The sequence below is a fragment of the Quercus lobata genome, chromosome 5 (genome assembly GCF_001633185.2).
Source record: "Quercus lobata isolate SW786 chromosome 5, ValleyOak3.0 Primary Assembly, whole genome shotgun sequence".
Classification (NCBI taxonomy): Eukaryota; Viridiplantae; Streptophyta; class Magnoliopsida; order Fagales; family Fagaceae; genus Quercus; species Quercus lobata.
In genome coordinates this window covers 74358218-74375965 of record NC_044908.1, presented here as the reverse complement: position 1 = coordinate 74375965, position 17748 = coordinate 74358218, and the positions used below count along the sequence as shown (strand labels likewise).

The window sequence follows — 17748 nt, the reverse complement described above, 5'->3', positions numbered from 1 at the left end:
ATGTTATTCACCTATCTCTCCATGTGTTGTTTCTTTTTTCTCTTTATACACAAGTTTCTTAAATTGTATGCAATCTATTATTTCTGTTTCACATTAAGATGCCATGATGAATTTTGTTTAAAGTGTTTCAGAAATATAGGTTGTCAAAATCTACTTGCCATAAACTCTCTTCTTGCAAAGTTTTTCAAGAGTTTGTGTTAGGATAGATTTTATTGTATTTAACAAGTGAGTATGAGTTGAGTGATTTATGACTTCTCTCATATATTCATTTGTTATTGTGGTTTTGTCATAGATTGCCAAAGGAGGAGATTGTTAGGATATATGTGATTCAATGTTAGGAACATATGTCACTATTTTATGTAATTGGCTAATCCTTTGACAAAACGCACTTTACTTGTAATTGGGTAGATCTAGGATGTGTTTAATGCTTTAAGGAACAAGGTTTCAAGTTCAAGTGTTAAAACCATACAAGTCTGTCCAAGAATCAAGTGAAGAAGTGCTAGATTTTAAAGCTCGACAGCTAGCATCTATCGAGGTTTAAAAGCTGCTTCAGCCCGTGACTCAACAGCTAGCTCGATAGATAGCTATCTATCGAGGTTTATGAAATTCAGATTTTTTGGTCTATTTTTCATCCAATCTGTGGATATATGTTTGGGTTTTCTCTTTTCTCACAACTTTAAACATATATAAGGATTATTTTGAGGGCCATCAAGGGTTACACAAGTTGCACGAGTGTGGAGCAAAGTTTTGTTTGAGCAAAGTTTTGTTCAATCAAATTGTGATTGGAGATAGATTTTGCCCTAGTTCATCTTTCTCTTGAAGAAGCTGCTGTGTTTGTACACCGTAGGGTTTTGTGACCAATGAGCTTTTTGTTCTTCATCTTGTGGTGAACTGAAGAATTTTGCAGCCAATGTCCTTCTCAAGTTGGTGATTAAGTCACGTACTAGGATCCGCACAATTGGTTAGTCACGTATTGGGAGTTGTGCATTAAAAATGAGAGATTGTCATTACAGAACAAGTCCAATTGGGTATTGGGGTAAGGGTTCAACTGTAGGTTGGTATAAGGTACTGGGATTCCTTTACTTTTAACCGCTTGTTGTGATAATAATGAATTCTCAGGAGTGGTGACCTTAAACTCATCCGGTGGGGTTTTTGCCGTATATGTTTTTCCCATTCGAAAAAAAATCACCGTGTCAATTTAATTTCCGTCGCATATTTAGTTTAATTGGTGATTTGTTTGTGTTGCCACACATATTGTATGCGAATTTGATTAATTAATCAACTTGGCTAATTAATTATTTAATTTATCACAAGGGGTCAATACATTCTTGTCCTATCATCATCAAAGGTGCTAAAAATGCTAAATGCTGTTTTTTAGCATTTTTAACACCTCAAATCATAAAAATACACCCACAATAAATATGCTAAATGCTAAACATTTTTGCATTAAGCTACAGTGGAGTCTCATCTTTGACACCCTACTATAGCAATCTAGAGTTTTTTATTATTATTTTTTATTTTTCTCTCTCCCACTCTCTCTTGTGCCGTGCCTCTCTCTCTCTCTCTCTCTCTCTTTCCTTCTCTATGCCTCTTTGTCTCTCTTTGACTCTTGATTCCGTGGTGTTGATCTGGTTGTTGTTGTCCTCAGGGGAAAAGTCAACCTTTCCGCCCTTGGGTTGGTGATGTTGATGAAGCCGGAGGAGCCAGGGGCGGAGCCGGTGGCTTGGAACATTGTGGCAGCCAAAGCGGTGCCGTTGGTGATCTGGTGGAGCTTTTTGGCACCAAAGTAGTCGAAGAGGACGTGGAGGGAGAGGATGATTTTGATGGTGTAGATGGAAGGGTGGGTGGAGAGGAGGTTGCACATGGCGGCATTATCGAAGGCGTAGACGGTTATGGTGGTGCGACTGTTGATCTCACTGGCGAGGTGTGTGAGGGAGAGGTAGTGGTTGAAGGTTGAGAAGTCTGGGTGGTGAGTTGATTTGTGAGTCTAGGTTGATTTGGTAGCTTTGGATGTGGAGGGTTTTTTTTTTTTTTTTTTCCTCTGCTGTTGTTTGTGGTTGCGGTGGATCTGACTGGTGGCTGGGGGTGGCAATGGTGGGTGGATGTGGTGGCCGGCAGTGCTGGGTTGAGAAAGAGAGAGAGAGAGAGAGAGAGAGAGAGAGAGAGAGGAAGAATAAAAAATGATAAAGAAAGAATATTTAAATGAAGTGTTAAAAAAAATAGTAGTTTTGATGTAAGGGATATTGTAAAGTAAGGTGTTATATGCTATAAAGTTGGTATTTTAGATGTTAAATGCTAAAATTTTTAAGATGTTTGGTGGGATTGCCCTTAAGATGGCATGCTATCCTTGTGATGTAATTTGAAATTGGTTTACAAAAGTGCGCTAAACAATCTTGCCTCTTTTTGGCTAGACTTTGGTCATATACACTACTTAGACTTCCATGTCTTGTGGCATTTTTGTTTCCATCATCTATCGTCTAATTTATTTTTTTGTTTGTTTATTTATTTTTTGGTTAGGAAGATTTGACACTATGACATTAATGAAAATGAACATAAGAACTTTGAGTCTTTGACCCAGTTTTACTAAGGACCTGTCTCCAATATTTTGCATGAAGAGTACAGAATTGCAGTACATGTTCCGGATGCATCCTCTAGCCACTCGATACTTACGTTAAATATGCCAGTGACATTGAAACTGCCATTCAGGATGTTGTGACTTGTGTTGCGTGAACACGTTTGTATGCCTTCTAATATATAGCATATGTTTGCTTTTCATTTCATTATATATGAATAATTTGTTAGAATAATATAAACAACACAATAAAATAATATATTCAACACAATAAACAACTACCACAACCATCAACACATTAAAATACTATTTTGTTAACAACCCAACATTAAAAAATTATTTTTTGTTTCGAGTTTTAAGAGTAGCTCATTGTAGCTCAAACTCAAATTTTTTTACCTTTGTCTTTTTGGCTATAGAAGTTATTTTTAGGGTATTGGTTGCTAAATTGACTTTTTAGTCAATTTAACAACCTTAGAGCACTAGCATTGGGGGTGTAAATACCCCCCAGTTGCTATTTTTTAACCCAAGTCACCCAAAACCCACTCCAACCAGGTTAGTAAACTTAAAAAAAATTTGCAACCTATGAATAGTAAGAGCACTAGCATTGGGGGTGTAAATACCCCATAGTTGCTATTTTACAACCCAAGTCACCTAAACCCCACTCCATCTGGGTTTGTAAACTTAAAAAAATTTGCCACCTATGAACAGTAAGAGCACTAGCATTGGAGATGTAAACACACCCCAGTTGCTATTTTACAACCAAAACCTCAAAAAGCTTGCTCCATCCAGGTGTGGGTTTGCAAATTATTTTGCAACCTGTGAACAGTTGGTTCTTATATATAGAACCAACAGTTGACTTGGATGTAAAAAAAATATTATTATTTTATTGAAAAAATCTGTTCTCTCTCTCACTTTTTCTCTGACTCTACGCTTCTCCCAATCTCTCAAGTCTCCAAAACTCTCTCTCTCTCTCAACTCTCTGCACTTCTCCATGTCCTCAACCTCCGAAACTCTTTTCTCTCTCAACCCTCCCTCGTGATCTTCATGATTTTAGGTGGTGGGTTTTGGTGATGGCACATATCAGAGTTTGGGTCGGTGGCTGTGGGTGGAGTTTGGGTCAGTTGGTGGATGGATTGATGATAGTTGCTCGATTGGTGATGGGTTGCTAAATCATTCAGTGGCTGGATAGGTAATGGCCGGTGGCTGGATTGAAGTTTGGTGGTGGGGTTCAGTGGCTGAGATTGGAGTTCAGTGGTGGGTTTCGGTGATGGCATAGATTGGAGCTTGGTGGTGGGTTTCGTTCTCAAATCGAAGAGGAACGGTGGCTGGACTAGCTGAGTGTTTATTTATTTATTTAATTTTATTCAGATCTGGGTGGGGTAGTTTGCTCCGATGGGTTTGTGTGGGTAGTGGATGGGTCTATTATTTTGTATTTGTGGTGGGTAGTTGATGGTTTTGTGGCGGATTTTGGTGGATTTGTGGTTGTGATTTGGGGGCAATCACGAGTCAACCATGGGTTTGTGATTTGGGTCGGTGGGTTGGGATTTGGGTGGGGGTGGTTGGTTGGATAAACTTTCAGTAATTAGGTGGTGGTGGCTGAGCTTCGGTGTTGGATTGTTGCTGAGTGGCTGAGCTAATACGTGGTGGTTGTTGGAGAGATAGAGACAAAGGAAGAGAGGAAATAGGGAGATAGGAGAGGAGAGAGAAAGAGTAGTTTTTTAATATTATTTAATTTTGTAGTTTATATTATTTTAAGAAGTTGTATCTAAAAATAGAAACTAGGATATTGGGTGAGTTGTAAAATGAGATGGTAAAATAGATAAAATAAGTTTTTAGAGTGTAAATATAACTTTTTTGGCATTCCGGATGCTAATGCTCTAAGGTTGCATATACGCAACCTTACTATTCATAGGTTGTAAAAATATATTCCCTCCGTCCCACTTTGTTTGTCCTCTATTCCATTTTGAGATGTCCCAAAATATTGTCTTGTTTCTAAAAATAAAAGTTATTAGTTTACTAATGTTCCTATTATACCCTTAAGCCTCATTAAGAATAACTCATTTTAAAAAAAGCTGATAAATTTATTTAAGGGTAATTTTGTAAACTTATATATTTTTATAAGACAGACAAGACAATAAATGATGTTCCCTTAAAATGTTTGACTTTTCAAACAGGACAAACAAAGTGGGACGGAAGGAGTAATATTTTAATCTTGTGGTTGTATGTGAAGAAAAAAAGTGAGTGGGAGGAAAAAGAGAGAATAATAATTTATATTATTTTATTAGGTAATTTATATTATTTTATTGGGTTGTATGAAATTATAAAAATTGGGATGTAGGGTAAGTTGTAAATGAGTTGGTAAAATAGATAAAGTAGTATTTGAGGATGCAAAATAGGTTTTTTTTTTTTTGGCATCCTCGGATGCTAATGCTCTTATTGAGTATGCTCAAATTGGTATCTTGACCCTTTTTTTTTTTTTTTTTTTTAATTTATAACTTATTAGTATCTTAATCTAATGATAAAGAATAATCATTATAGAGTAGAAACCATAGTTTCTAAATCACATTGTGTGTATATACAAATATATAAGACTTTACAAATTAATGTATCACTAATAAAATAAAAAAATTGACCTTCTTTTATTGGTTTTTATTGAGAAAAGTTAATGAATACCCTATAAACATTACTTTTTGACAACTTTTTTATATTAGTCATGAAAGTGGTATTAACTTTTTCCATTTAAATCGACCCTTATTACATTCATTATCCATATATCGGTTTTGTATAAATTTTGTAAAGAAATTATAACAGTAACTTTCATATTTTCAATTTTATATATCAAAAGTATCATAAGGAGGTGCTAGAATCTATCTGGCATCAACCAAAAAGTAGTCTTTATCACTGTTGGCACGTTGGGGGGACACTGGGCCACTGCAATCACTGAAAGAGGTCCTTTCCAACCATCAAATAAATGCTCTAGAAATTCTTCCAATCAATTTCATAGGTCTTTTCTCTGCCGCCTCAACTTTAACTTTAACCGTAACTTGTTGAAATGAATGACTCAAGTGGTAGGCATTATGAGACCAATATTTTCTCATCTATCACTCACCACTTTAAAATTATGATAAAAATTGTGATATAAAAATTATGTTGGTAAACTTTCTCTTAATTTGATGGCAAAACAGTTACAAGACGCAAGTTAAATCTAACTGAGATTGTAATTATGATCTATGATTGTGTGAGATTACCAAATACGAAGGATTTAGATTGTGTCCCGTGCTTTTTTTGCACTGGACATGTTAAGATACGGATAAATATTTAAAATTGGACACATATTCTAATTGTATGGTGTCCATTACAAAAAGAAATTAAAACAAGTTTCACCGAAATACAAATCTATGAAAATTTAATTGAGGCGATATTGTGGAACATAAGAGCCAAAAATTGCTCCTAATATTAAATAGCTAGAGACATTGGTGTGGTTTGGATCTGGAGGTTGCGTTTCACGTTTGCATTTTTTTTGTTGTTGCTGCACACGCGTTTAGGGGGACAACTGTTACTGTTCATGCTAATGTTCATGAACAGTAGCCGTAGTTTGTTGACTTTTCAGCCCCTTTATCAGTCCTGTGAGTCCGTGAACAATATATGGGACCCACAAATTTCATTTTTTAACAACTTTTTCATTAAAAATGGGTCCCACGGTACTATTCACATATTTAAAAATTATTTTGCTACAGTGTTTTCAGTTTTTAGTTTCAGCAAAATAAGTTCTATCCAAACGGACCCATCATGAAAATTTTCTCTGACATTTCAAGGCCAAGTCTGTTTTCAACAGTATGCAATAATTTTAGATGCATACCTTTTCTTTCTTTCCAAGTTTAATGATCAATTCGTTTTCTCTCCTTCCTTAACATCATATCTCCCAGTCAATTTCAAATAAACATTTTTTCTGTCATAGACTTGTGTGACACTGTGACCCCGCAATTTTATTATTTGCAGATTAATGCATTCTTAATGGAGGTCACACAATTCCAGTAGTCCTAGGCTCCTAACCACTACTAACCACAAGTTACGGAAGAAATTTTTTTTTTTAAGTGCTTGCTACTTGAAGAAGCTTAATTAATCGCTTTTCTATGCTATGTAGTTGATGTGAAGTGAGTGATGAAAATCATTATTTCAAGAATAAGTCAATGAAGTAACAATAATTCATAATCCACCCACCTAGTGATAGTTGCATCCTTGCATGTATGGTTTAGTAAATTTCCAAACGCAACAATCACGGGAGTTGGCTTTTGTGGGAGATATCACTTGTGTCCATTCAAATTGTGCAATGTGTCATGGATATCACATTTTGGCTGATGCATGACTATAAATGTCAAAGCCATCTAGATGCTCATTTCAGCTAATAATGGCTGTTTTCTTTGTTTACATACTTGAAAGTTCGGATTTGTGTGAAAATACAAGAGCTTGTTTAGACCCTAATTTTAAAATGACGGCTAGATTGTTTTTACTCTTACTTAATCAAAGTGTGAAACAAGAGTAAATGTGCGCAATGAACCGATACTACTCTAGTGCATACACATGAACAATGAACAATAAAATTAAAGCATAATAGTAAGGGAAGAGAGATGCAAACACAAGATTACTCCAAGATATGTTATTAAAGAGGAAACCGAAAAATTCGGCGAAAAACCTCTCTGCGACTTTCCAAGTTGAAATCGATTCACTAATGAATAAAATTGGAGTACACGAATAACAAAAAACCCTCCAAGCCTAGTCTACCTAATGTACTTGAGCCCTCCAAGCTCCTACTACCAACGGACTTCTCAGAGTCATGTCTTCTCTAGCTTTCTAGATCCTGCAATACACCTGATTGCATCTGCCAAGCCTCACCAGCTTCTTTTGGTAAATCTCCAAAGCTTCCCAAGCTCCAAAACACTTTCTACACTCTGAAAGGTGTGGGTTGTGTTTGGATACAAATCTTCTCTCAAGGTATGACAATGAGATAGAGAAGGAGAAGAAGCTACACTGATTTCTCACTAAGGATGAGTAACTCTCTCTTTCTCTCTCTAAAAGATGGGTGTGTGTGTTGTAGAAAACCTATCTAGAGTTTTTCTCTCTGAATGACCTCACATACTTTTGTGGATAATGATGGCATATATAGTATGGGTGAAGGGTAAGAAAATCACACTTAAAATCCTTCTAGTAGAGAGTTTCACAGGTATCTCGCGGGCTGGCCCTTCTCGCGAGACACTTGCAAAACTGATAGCTCGGCACGACTCTTTAACTTCCAGCATGTGCTTTTCACGTGGCTCTTTCACGGGTAGGCTTCTCGCGAGACACTCGCGAAATCCACTTGTTCATCCAATACATGCTCGATTCTTTGCCAACTTAATACTAAACCCAATACAATAAAATCTCACAAAATACAAGGAACAAAAATAAAGCAATTACAACACTTTTTGTCATGGAATAAAGCCAACATAAAACATAGTTGTAAATCACAACTTTTCAATCTCCCCCTTTGGCTATTCCATGACAAAACACCTTATAATAAACTCTAGACTTAAACGTGAGTTTGGGAACAATGGCAAAACACACTTACACCCACCTAAATCTAAAACTTTTGATGAACTTAGAATATGTATACCTGTAACCTGAAACACTTGCACAAAACACATTAGACTCTCAAGGTAAATCAAGTGATAAAAGGACAAGTATAATGTAACAAGTAAAAGTGCAATCAAATAAACAAGATGTGAAACATATGAGCAACTTGATCAAACACAAAATAGTCATATGGAAATGACCATAATGATCATATAGCGAAGCAAATGATCATCCGAACATGCAACCAATAAAGAACAATAGCATAAGGATGTATGCATGTCCAACACATAAACACAATACGATGAGAGCAACAAAGCATAGATACTAAAAGAAACTTAAAGCACCATAAAGCAACGAGAAAACAAGAATAAAGTAAAACCAGACAAAATAAGGTTTTCTCATCAAAGGATGTCTTCTCTTCCTTAGTATATACGTCTCCCCTATGACTTTCTCCCTCTATGAATGTGCACGAGGTAGAATTTCTCCCCCTAAGAATGTGCACATGAGTCATATAGAAATGATGATACACTTTGGCATATTCTCTATTATACTATCTTTCTAATTGTTACCCTTTGAACAACATAAATTCTCATTTTCTAAAAAGATAGTACTCCATAATAAGTTCACTAGAGTAACTTTTACTTCTCTTTCTCAAAAAGGATTCATTTTATTTGGAATAGCATTAATTACTATGGAGATTTCATTAGTATTGCATGCTTTCTTTGTATTTCATATGTGCTTTCCAATTCTAGTGGCAACATGTGATACCATATCTCTAAAAGGAAGTATTGAATCATCTCAATTCCCAAGCAACTTCCTCTTTGGAACAGCTTCTTCTTCTTATCAGGTTTTCTTGCCTCTCTCTCATTTCTCTCAAAATTAAAGTTCATTCAAACATACTAATCACTAATCAGATTATTTTTGTTTTTAATATATTTTTATGTTTTATTTCATTTTCAGTTTGAAGGAGCTTTCTTGAGCTATGGTAAAGGACTTAATAACTGGGATGTTTTCACTCATATGCCTGGTTAGCATATGTTTTCTGTTCTAGTGCTCTTTAACACCCCCTTCCCCTCTCAATCTTTTCCTCTGATGGTTTGAGTTGTATGCTACAGGTAAAATCATGGATGGGAGTAATGGAGATATTGCTGTTGACCAGTACCATCGATATCCAGTAACTCAAGTCCTTTTGTTGTTATTGTTATTATATTTTGTATGAGAATGTTGACGATGAATTTGTTCTTAATTTGAATTCAATTCAAGCGCAAGGCCAGAGTTAGAAAGAGAGAGAGGAGCAAACACATGCTTAGCTATATAAAGTAAAAATGATATACACAATCTAGGTGAAATAGTTCTTGTTCTATGATCATTTTTATACCACAACTTTTGCCACAATTATGATATGGTTGATTATGAGTGGCTGCCTTCCATTTTCACATTTATGCGTTACTTTTTCCCCACCACTCATAGTTGATCATATTAGAATTGTGGCATTTGTTTAGAGACTTTCTCAGGCGCAAATGTTGATGGGGATTAACCTACTTTTTCTAGCTATTTTACATTCTCACTTTTCAAAACATCTCACGTCAAATTATTTATTTTACTTCATATTAATTATAAAAATATTGATTTTTCTTTATTTTTTTAATTGTGTATCTTTCATCACATACAACAACCACCGTTTACTATCTTCCTTCAACCTCGAGATATGTAAAGAAGGAATAAAAAAACTAAATGCAAAATGAATATTGTCGGTATAAAGGTTATTGTAGCAAATTTATAAATTTACACAATTATACACTCACTATTGTGAGTTATTTTTAAGAAAAAATATGTAATTTTACACAATTTTCTTTATGTGTGAGTCCTTCCAAATTGACGTAGACAGTTGATGATGTTGACGTGACAACCTCTCAGAAGTATGTGGCTAATAAAATTTAATTGATAAATTATGGAGCACACATATAATTGTCATGCACTTTTTATCTTATTGTAAGTTCACCTTTTTTAATTTAGAGATCTTGTTTGTTTTCTCATCACTATGAAATAAATCATGGTTCATTGAATTATTTGTGCTAATAAGGTCAGTTTTCAACCCCACTATATTAAAGGGACTGGCTGATAGAAAAGGAGTCCATGATTATGAGCTCACTTTAATCATGTAAAAGAAACATATTATAGGATTTTTGTGTTTCAAAGAGCTGAAAAGGCTTTACGCCATGATGACATGTAAATTGAAACTAGACATAATTTGAGCAAAGCAAACTCTGCATCTGATTTTTTTTGCAAATAGACTACTTAGAGGACCTTCATTAGCAAGAAATGAAGCGTATTAATCCAATACATTTAATGGAGTTTTTAGAATTTGGAAAGACACTGTCTATCTCTCCAAACATTAGAAATAGAGCGTATTTGCTATTGTGACAGAACAAGGGATGTCCCATAGTATTGTAATAGGGCTTGTCAATGATCTTCTAGGTTTTCAGTTTAAGGGTTCTGTTAACGGGTGTTTTAAAGCATTTGGTAACAGACAATTTTAAGAAAGTTTTAATACTACTTTTATGGAAAATATATAAAGGCGTCAAAAAGTCAATTGCTTTTTTCTTTTCCTATAAAAAATTTCTAAAAATATTTTTTAAAATAATGTCCTTAGAGTATCCGTCAACTTTTCCCATTCTCTAATATTGTTCATGAGTAACTAAATAGTTCAAACTATGAAAATTTTCAAAACAAAACTGATCAAAATGCTTTGCTATGCTATGAGAAAATAGGAGGATCTATATCTCATGGATCTAATGGGAGTCAGCAGCTATCGTTTCTCCATATCATGGGCAAGAATTCTACCCAGTAAGTTCTTCAATTTTTTAAAGGGAAAGACCTTCTAACTTGATTAAGGGAGTGGTCTTTCTGTTAAACTATCGATTGTCTCAAAAGTTTCGATAATTTAAGCTTTTAGAACAATCGGTAATCTAATATGGTATCATGGCAGGAACTTTTGAGTTTGATCATTATCTCCTCCATACTACCTCTAATTTAAAATCTCATATGTTGGGTCTCACTTATTAAAATAGAGTTTGAGCTCAAATGTGAGGGGCGTGTTGTTTAAATAATTAAATTTATCATTTCCTAATAATTTAAATTTTTAGAAGCATCAATAACTTAACACTTTTTATCTCTCACACCTACCCTTTCTTCAAACCAGAGGGAAGATTTGGAAAAGTGAATAGAGCTGGCATTGATCATTATAACAACTTCATAAACGCTCTTCTGCATAAAGGTCACTTCAACTTCCACAATTTGTATGTTCATCCAAGTCGTTTTCGCTTTATAATCTAGTCTTGCAATTTTCACAAATGTGGTCACTTGTGAATACATACCACATTGTCACATAGGTAAACAAAATTTTCAATTACAAAGAAAGAAAAAATATATTTCCTGATTTCCCTATTAATTTTCATATTCTGGTTTCAGGGATCCAACCCTTCGTGACATTGACTCATTATGACATTCCTCAGGAGCTTGAAGGCAAATATGGAGCTTGGCTGAGTTCCAAAGCGCAGTAAGTGGCAGCACTCTCTTACTGCAGTCCTTACATAGGCTATCTGTGCCTTAATTTATATGAGATTGGCTGCCTCTTATATGGAATAAAATCATTTGTTCAGGGAGGATTTCAAATATTATGCAGATGTATGTTTTAGATTCTTTGGGGACCGGGTCAAGTACTGGTCCACTTTAAATGAGCCCAATGTAGTAGCGATTCGCGGTTACAGGACAGGCGATTACCCACCATGTCACTGCTCCTGGCCATTTGGGAATTGTAGCAGTGGGGATTCAGAGAAAGAGCCTTTTGTTGTGGCTCATAACATGATCCTATCCCACGCTGCTGCTGTCGGTATTTATAGAACCAAATACCAGGTAAATTAGTCAATGTCTTCCAAGTCCTTGATGAAACACTCTTTAGGAGATATAATGAATGAAACAATAAAGCAGTTTTTTTTTTTTTACTAAAATGTTTCTTACTCAACATCCAGAAAAAACAAGGAGGTAGCATTGGAATTGTTATGGATGCTGTGTGGTATGAACCTATTAGTGATTCCTGGGAAGATAAGTTAGCAGCTGAGAGGGCTCAATCTTTCTACATGAACTGGTGAAAAAAACATCATTAACTGACCCACAATTTAAAAACTTGTTGACATAGTGATTTCTTTAGAACTTTGCATTCATAATAGAGACACTGCTCTGACTTAATCTAGAAGTCCAATGCAGGTTCTTAGACCCAATTATACGTGGGAAATATCCAATAGAGATGCAAGAAATTCTTCAATCTGACTTGCCTATGTTTTCAAAACATGATTTGGAGATGCTGAAGAATAAATTAGACTTCATTGGCATCAATCACTACACCAGCTACTATATAAAAGACTGTATATTTTCTCCGTGTGAACCAGGACCAGGAGCTTCGAGAACAGAAGGTTTTGCTTTACAAACAGTTAAAAAGAACAATATCTTCATTGGAGAGCCGGTATGAATATATAATCTCATTTGTCGAAATCACCACAACTATGCATTTTGCTAAATTACTAAGTCTCCATATTGATGCAGACGGCATGTGGCTGGATATTTGTCTATCCTCAAGGAATGGAGAAGATGGTGACATATATAAAAGAGAGATATAACGACATTCCATTGTTTATAACAGAAAATGGTGAGTGCAAATTAAGCTTTTATAGTCTCAAATAAATATTGGCTCTATGTGTTTAACAAGTTCTTATATAATTCTGGTGTACCTAATAGGGTTTTGTGATAAGGAGAATCCCCATTCCACCATGGAAAATTCAATTCATGATGTCAAGAGAGTGGAGTACATGAACAGCTACTTAGATGCTCTAGCAACAGCAATGAGGTACTAGAAGATGAAGCCATCATTGGCACTAAACGTTTTACATATGTTTATGCTTTGTATTCTATATTTTTTTGAAAAAAAACTAGGAAGTACTCACTGTTAAGGAATCTTATACTGATTAGATGGGTTTATCAGTTTATGTACTATTTTAGCCTCTTCACTATATAGCTTAAGCTGTTAGAAGTGACATAACCTGCAACCATTTTGTATATTTTCCTCTGTGGTATTTTCTGACAAATTGAGAGATTTTCCCCTGTCAGAAAATATAAAATATGGCATCGATACCATGATAAAGTGTATGGGAAAATATAAAGGATAAAAAGACAATAAGAAAAAGAGAGAGAATGCAAGGAATTCATGTGGTGTGGCCTTAGAGACCTACATCCACAAGAGAAAGATAAAACATATTAGAAAAGATGAGACATTGTTTTTATATCACGTTAGAAAAGATAAAACTTGGCGCTAATACCATGATAAAGTGTTTGGGAAAATATAAAATAAGAAAAATAAATATTATCATATAGAGATAAGATAAAGAAAGAGAAAGTAGAAAATTAATGTAGTTTGGCCTTAAAGACCTACATCCGTAGGGGAAAACACTTAATGGTTACATCTTTGTTATATGAACTGTGTATTACAATGAACTTATAGTAGCTTGATAAGTATTAATAGTATGCTAAACCTAGACAAACCATACATTAAACTAGCGTTACACTATTTGCAATTTAACTAGGATTTCTTTGCTTGAACTCCAAGTAGAGTTGAACAATAGATTTGAGTCTAGTCAACCCGATATCTTTAACATTTCTAATGAGATGTTTGAAGGCTAGCTGATTTGTGTTTAACTTGGTAATATTATCAGGAAAGGAGCAGATGTGAGAGGGTATTTTGCATGGTCCTTGCTTGACAACTTTGAGTGGCTATATGGATATACCATTAGGTTTGGGCTTCATTATGTTGATTATGCCACTCTCAAGAGAACTAGAAAACTATCAGCGACTTGGTACAAAGATTTCATTGCTAACCACAAGGCACACAAATTTAGTGCTGATGGGGCACCTCAAGAGCAGCAGCTTACAAGAAATTCATTAAAGCTGAACGCCACCTCAAACAAGCTGTGTCAGAATTTTGTTTCTCTAGCACAATAGTCTTTCTGTATTGCTTGCCTATTCCTTTCTGGTGCAATTGCTATAACTTCGGTGCTTGCTAGTTTGTAAATTTTCGGCTTTAAGTGAGCCTTGCATGTACAAGCAATGTGTAAATATCTTAATAAATTTCTATTCCATCACGAGTAGTTGTAACTCCCAATAAAACCCAAGCCTCTCCTTCACCACATAATGCTTAAAAAGGGCAAAATATCGTCATAAAAACACCAAAAGTCAAATAGATATAAATGAAGCATACTTTATGTTTAATTTAACCACAAACATTGTTGGTGGAAATTTGCCATTGAACATGATTTTAGCAACTGTTTTTTTAGTTGGTATGTTTTTGAAACGTTTTAGCAAACCATCATCTCGGCCTTAGAGGCTTGTGTTTAGTGAAGAAACTTGAGTCTCTCAGACTCGAGTTTCATAGAGCGTACAAAGAAAGAAGAAAGAAGCAGACCAAGAAGCACACTCGATGTTTACAGACTTGAGTTCATTCACTGGACTTGGGTTTCAGAGCCTCGAGATGTTAGTTTGCAAAATAATTTTGCAAACTTGACAACTAACTAAATTGTTCCAATAATAATGTGAAATGACAAATTTCATCAACATTGTTGTCCCACCTTGGGATTCCGATCAAATCTAACTAGAAAGATTGAGAAAGATTGAGAATTTCACTTCTTGCTTCTTGATAGGATTGGACCCTTCCCATTATTTAATTCAACTCATCATTTTAATATTTTATATCAATTATTTTACTTAATTCTAACTTCTCTATAATAGGAGCTTCATTATTCTCCTCCACAGTAATCTTGATTTTAGGATCTTCTTCCATAACAAGGCCTTCATTAATTTCTTCAGAAATCTCTATATTTTGTTTTTTGACTTCTACATAATCTTCAAGAAAAATATTTTCTTCAACATGCAATTTTTCTTGGCCAGTAATAATCTTGTTTTGTATATGACAAAAGTTCTTCACAATCCAAAGGATAAAGGTTGATAGCAAGCATCTTTTTCATCCTTAGCTATGAACGGATTTTTTCTTTACCTTGTCTAATTCTATCAGACTATATTCGTTTCCACCAATGTAAGGCATACTCATTATGTTTATACAAAACAAGTTTAACTTTTCTCTCATAATAAATATTCTCAAAGTTCAATATATCCTCTAGATTAATTAACTAATAAAGAAAATCTTCTTTTAAAAAAAAAAAAAAAACCATTAAAACTTGCAATTATTCTATAAGGCCTATATGAAATTTTCTTACCAATAGGTTGCTCGTGAGTTATGTCTCCATTGCAGTTATCCTTATTATTTCCATACTTCAACGACACCATCCTAGCAAAGATATTTGTGAGTGCTAGCTGTATGTTATGTAATATTTGATAAGTTTTTTGTCACTGGAATTGCTACCGTCTCATACGTTAGCCACCAAACTAGAATAAGTTAAGGCTCTGATACCAACTGATGCAAGATGGGGAGGCGTCAAGAAGCAAAACACGTCGACTTCTTGAAAACAAGAAACATAACATGTTTGCTTCTGAAAATAACCTCAAATCCATGAGGGTTCCTTGAATCTACAAGGAGAAAGGGTCTAGAATCTATTAGAAAATAGCAAGACAAAAGTCTAAATTTTATTGATTGAATAATTGTTAAAAAAACGTTTAAAGACTTATGAGCCTATTTAAGGGCTCCGTAAAACTTGACAGACAAGTAAATACATTCTAAAATAACTCTTAATTAATACCTAACCATAACAAGAACTAAATTTAGCCTAAAAACATTAGAAGCACCTAAAAACATGGAAATAATAATCCTAAACCTAAAATAATGAAAATTACAAATTAAATACAAAAATTAATAAATTATAATAATTAAATGGTAAATTGGTTCCTACATCACTTTAAAAAAAAAAAAAAAAAAAACCCAAAAACTTCTTAATTTAGTAGGAATTCAAGAGATTTCAACGTTAGGATTAGGTTGTAGGCTTAATGGTTTAAATGCAATTTGATGAGAGTATACATCTTGAAGGACTAAATTATTAGAATTGTACGGGTAGAAGTTTTGCACAAATTTGAAAATTTATAGAGGGGAATCATATAATAAAGTCATATAAACAATAATAATAAATCAATATATCTAAATATCGCATGCATGGAAGTTCAATGTCTGATGAAAATGATCAATTATGCTTATCGTAAATTCACATGCACATATTCAATATATTTTCATATTCATATAAGCTTAACATTCTAGCATACACTGCATAATTAACTTTTAAAAAAAAAAAAATTGGGTAGGACATGTGAAAATGGGTAAGCATAAAATTAAACATTTATCTATGTTAAGCATAAAATCAAACATTTACCATGCGATTAGCTCAAAACTAACTAAGGGAGGATGAAATGTGTATGCTACCATGTAGAGATATAGCATTTGTACATCCATATTGTAAATGCATGGACATAGTTACCTAACAACAACGATTATCATACTGGTATTACTTAAAATCAATTCCTATTTGTTAGGTTCTAAGGAATTAGAAACTAATGTATTAGAACTTCAATTTGTAATGTTGGCAAACCATGATCAAAACGTTTTAGTATTTGTTTAAGACTTGCTCAAAGTGTGTTTATATGTAAAGTTGGAATCGAGTGTTCTGCAAGATTTACTGTGTAAATCTACCTGGCTCGATTGATTGAGAATTATACTTGATCGGTCGAAACTCGTGCATATTGTTTTTCTCTAGAATTTTCCAACTTAGCCCAAGCTTGTTTGACATGTAGGGTTTTATGTTTTGTCTTAAGTGTAAAAGGGAAAATCGTAACCGTGTTTTAGGTTACTCCTTATGCTGTGTGTGTGAATCTTTTGTGAGATCAAGAAATGGTTGCCTTCACACATACTTAGGGTTTCCAAAATTCAAGATTATGTCAACATCTTGGTGATCGAATCAGTTGCTGCATTTAAGAGCTTAAAGATACACAAGCAGGTGTGCTTGTGCTTGTTGGGAATTCAAGAAAAAAGTAGACTATGGACTTGAAGCTGTTACGTGATCGTGGTAGTAAGTTTCCTACTCGAGGTAGCAATAGGATGTTAATGGTCTAAGTCGCTATTGTGTAAACTTCAATTCTTTCATAGTCTGTTTTACCTTGAGGATAGTTAGGTTAAATTCTCCTCAGGTTTTTTACCGATTTGGTTTTCCTGGGTCATCATATCCTTATGTTCTTTATTTTCCGCACTTTACATTGATATGATATATTTGTGTTAACCTAGATCTGTTAATTTACCTAAGTTAATCACTTGGCTAAATAACTAGGTTAATTTGGTTGTGTTTTAAGGGGTCTAAAAACAAACACTATTCCTATCATGAATGGCATTATTCATTCATGGCAATCAAAGAGTATAAACCATGTTATTCATATAAACAAGCACTGATTCAAGCAAGCAAGATCATGGGAATAAGAGAATAAGAGAGAGAAGAGAGAATTATACCCTTGGAGTTTTTTTTTTTTTT

At 34.3% G+C, this 17748-nt stretch overlaps 1 protein-coding gene across 2 annotated transcripts; it reads left to right on the top strand.

Annotated features, from left to right (window-relative positions):
- The first annotated feature begins 8577 nt into the window (after positions 1 to 8577).
- On the top strand, positions 8578 to 14330 carry LOC115993013 (beta-glucosidase 46-like). 2 transcript variants are annotated; one of them, XM_031117281.1, is made up of 13 exons: positions 8578 to 8655; positions 8935 to 9029; positions 9143 to 9209; positions 9298 to 9356; positions 10954 to 11029; positions 11385 to 11459; positions 11654 to 11741; positions 11845 to 12097; positions 12214 to 12329; positions 12449 to 12704; positions 12785 to 12887; positions 12977 to 13085; positions 13948 to 14330. In XM_031117281.1, exons 1-13 carry the CDS (start codon positions 8625 to 8627, stop codon positions 14231 to 14233), a joined length of 1614 nt encoding a protein of 537 aa, XP_030973141.1. In that variant the 5' UTR covers positions 8578 to 8624; the 3' UTR covers positions 14234 to 14330. The 2 variants fall into 2 exon arrangements, with proteins under 2 accessions (XP_030973141.1, XP_030973140.1); XM_031117280.1 differs by having other exon boundaries at positions 8644 to 9029.
- Positions 14331 to 17748: the final 3418 nt, after the last annotated feature.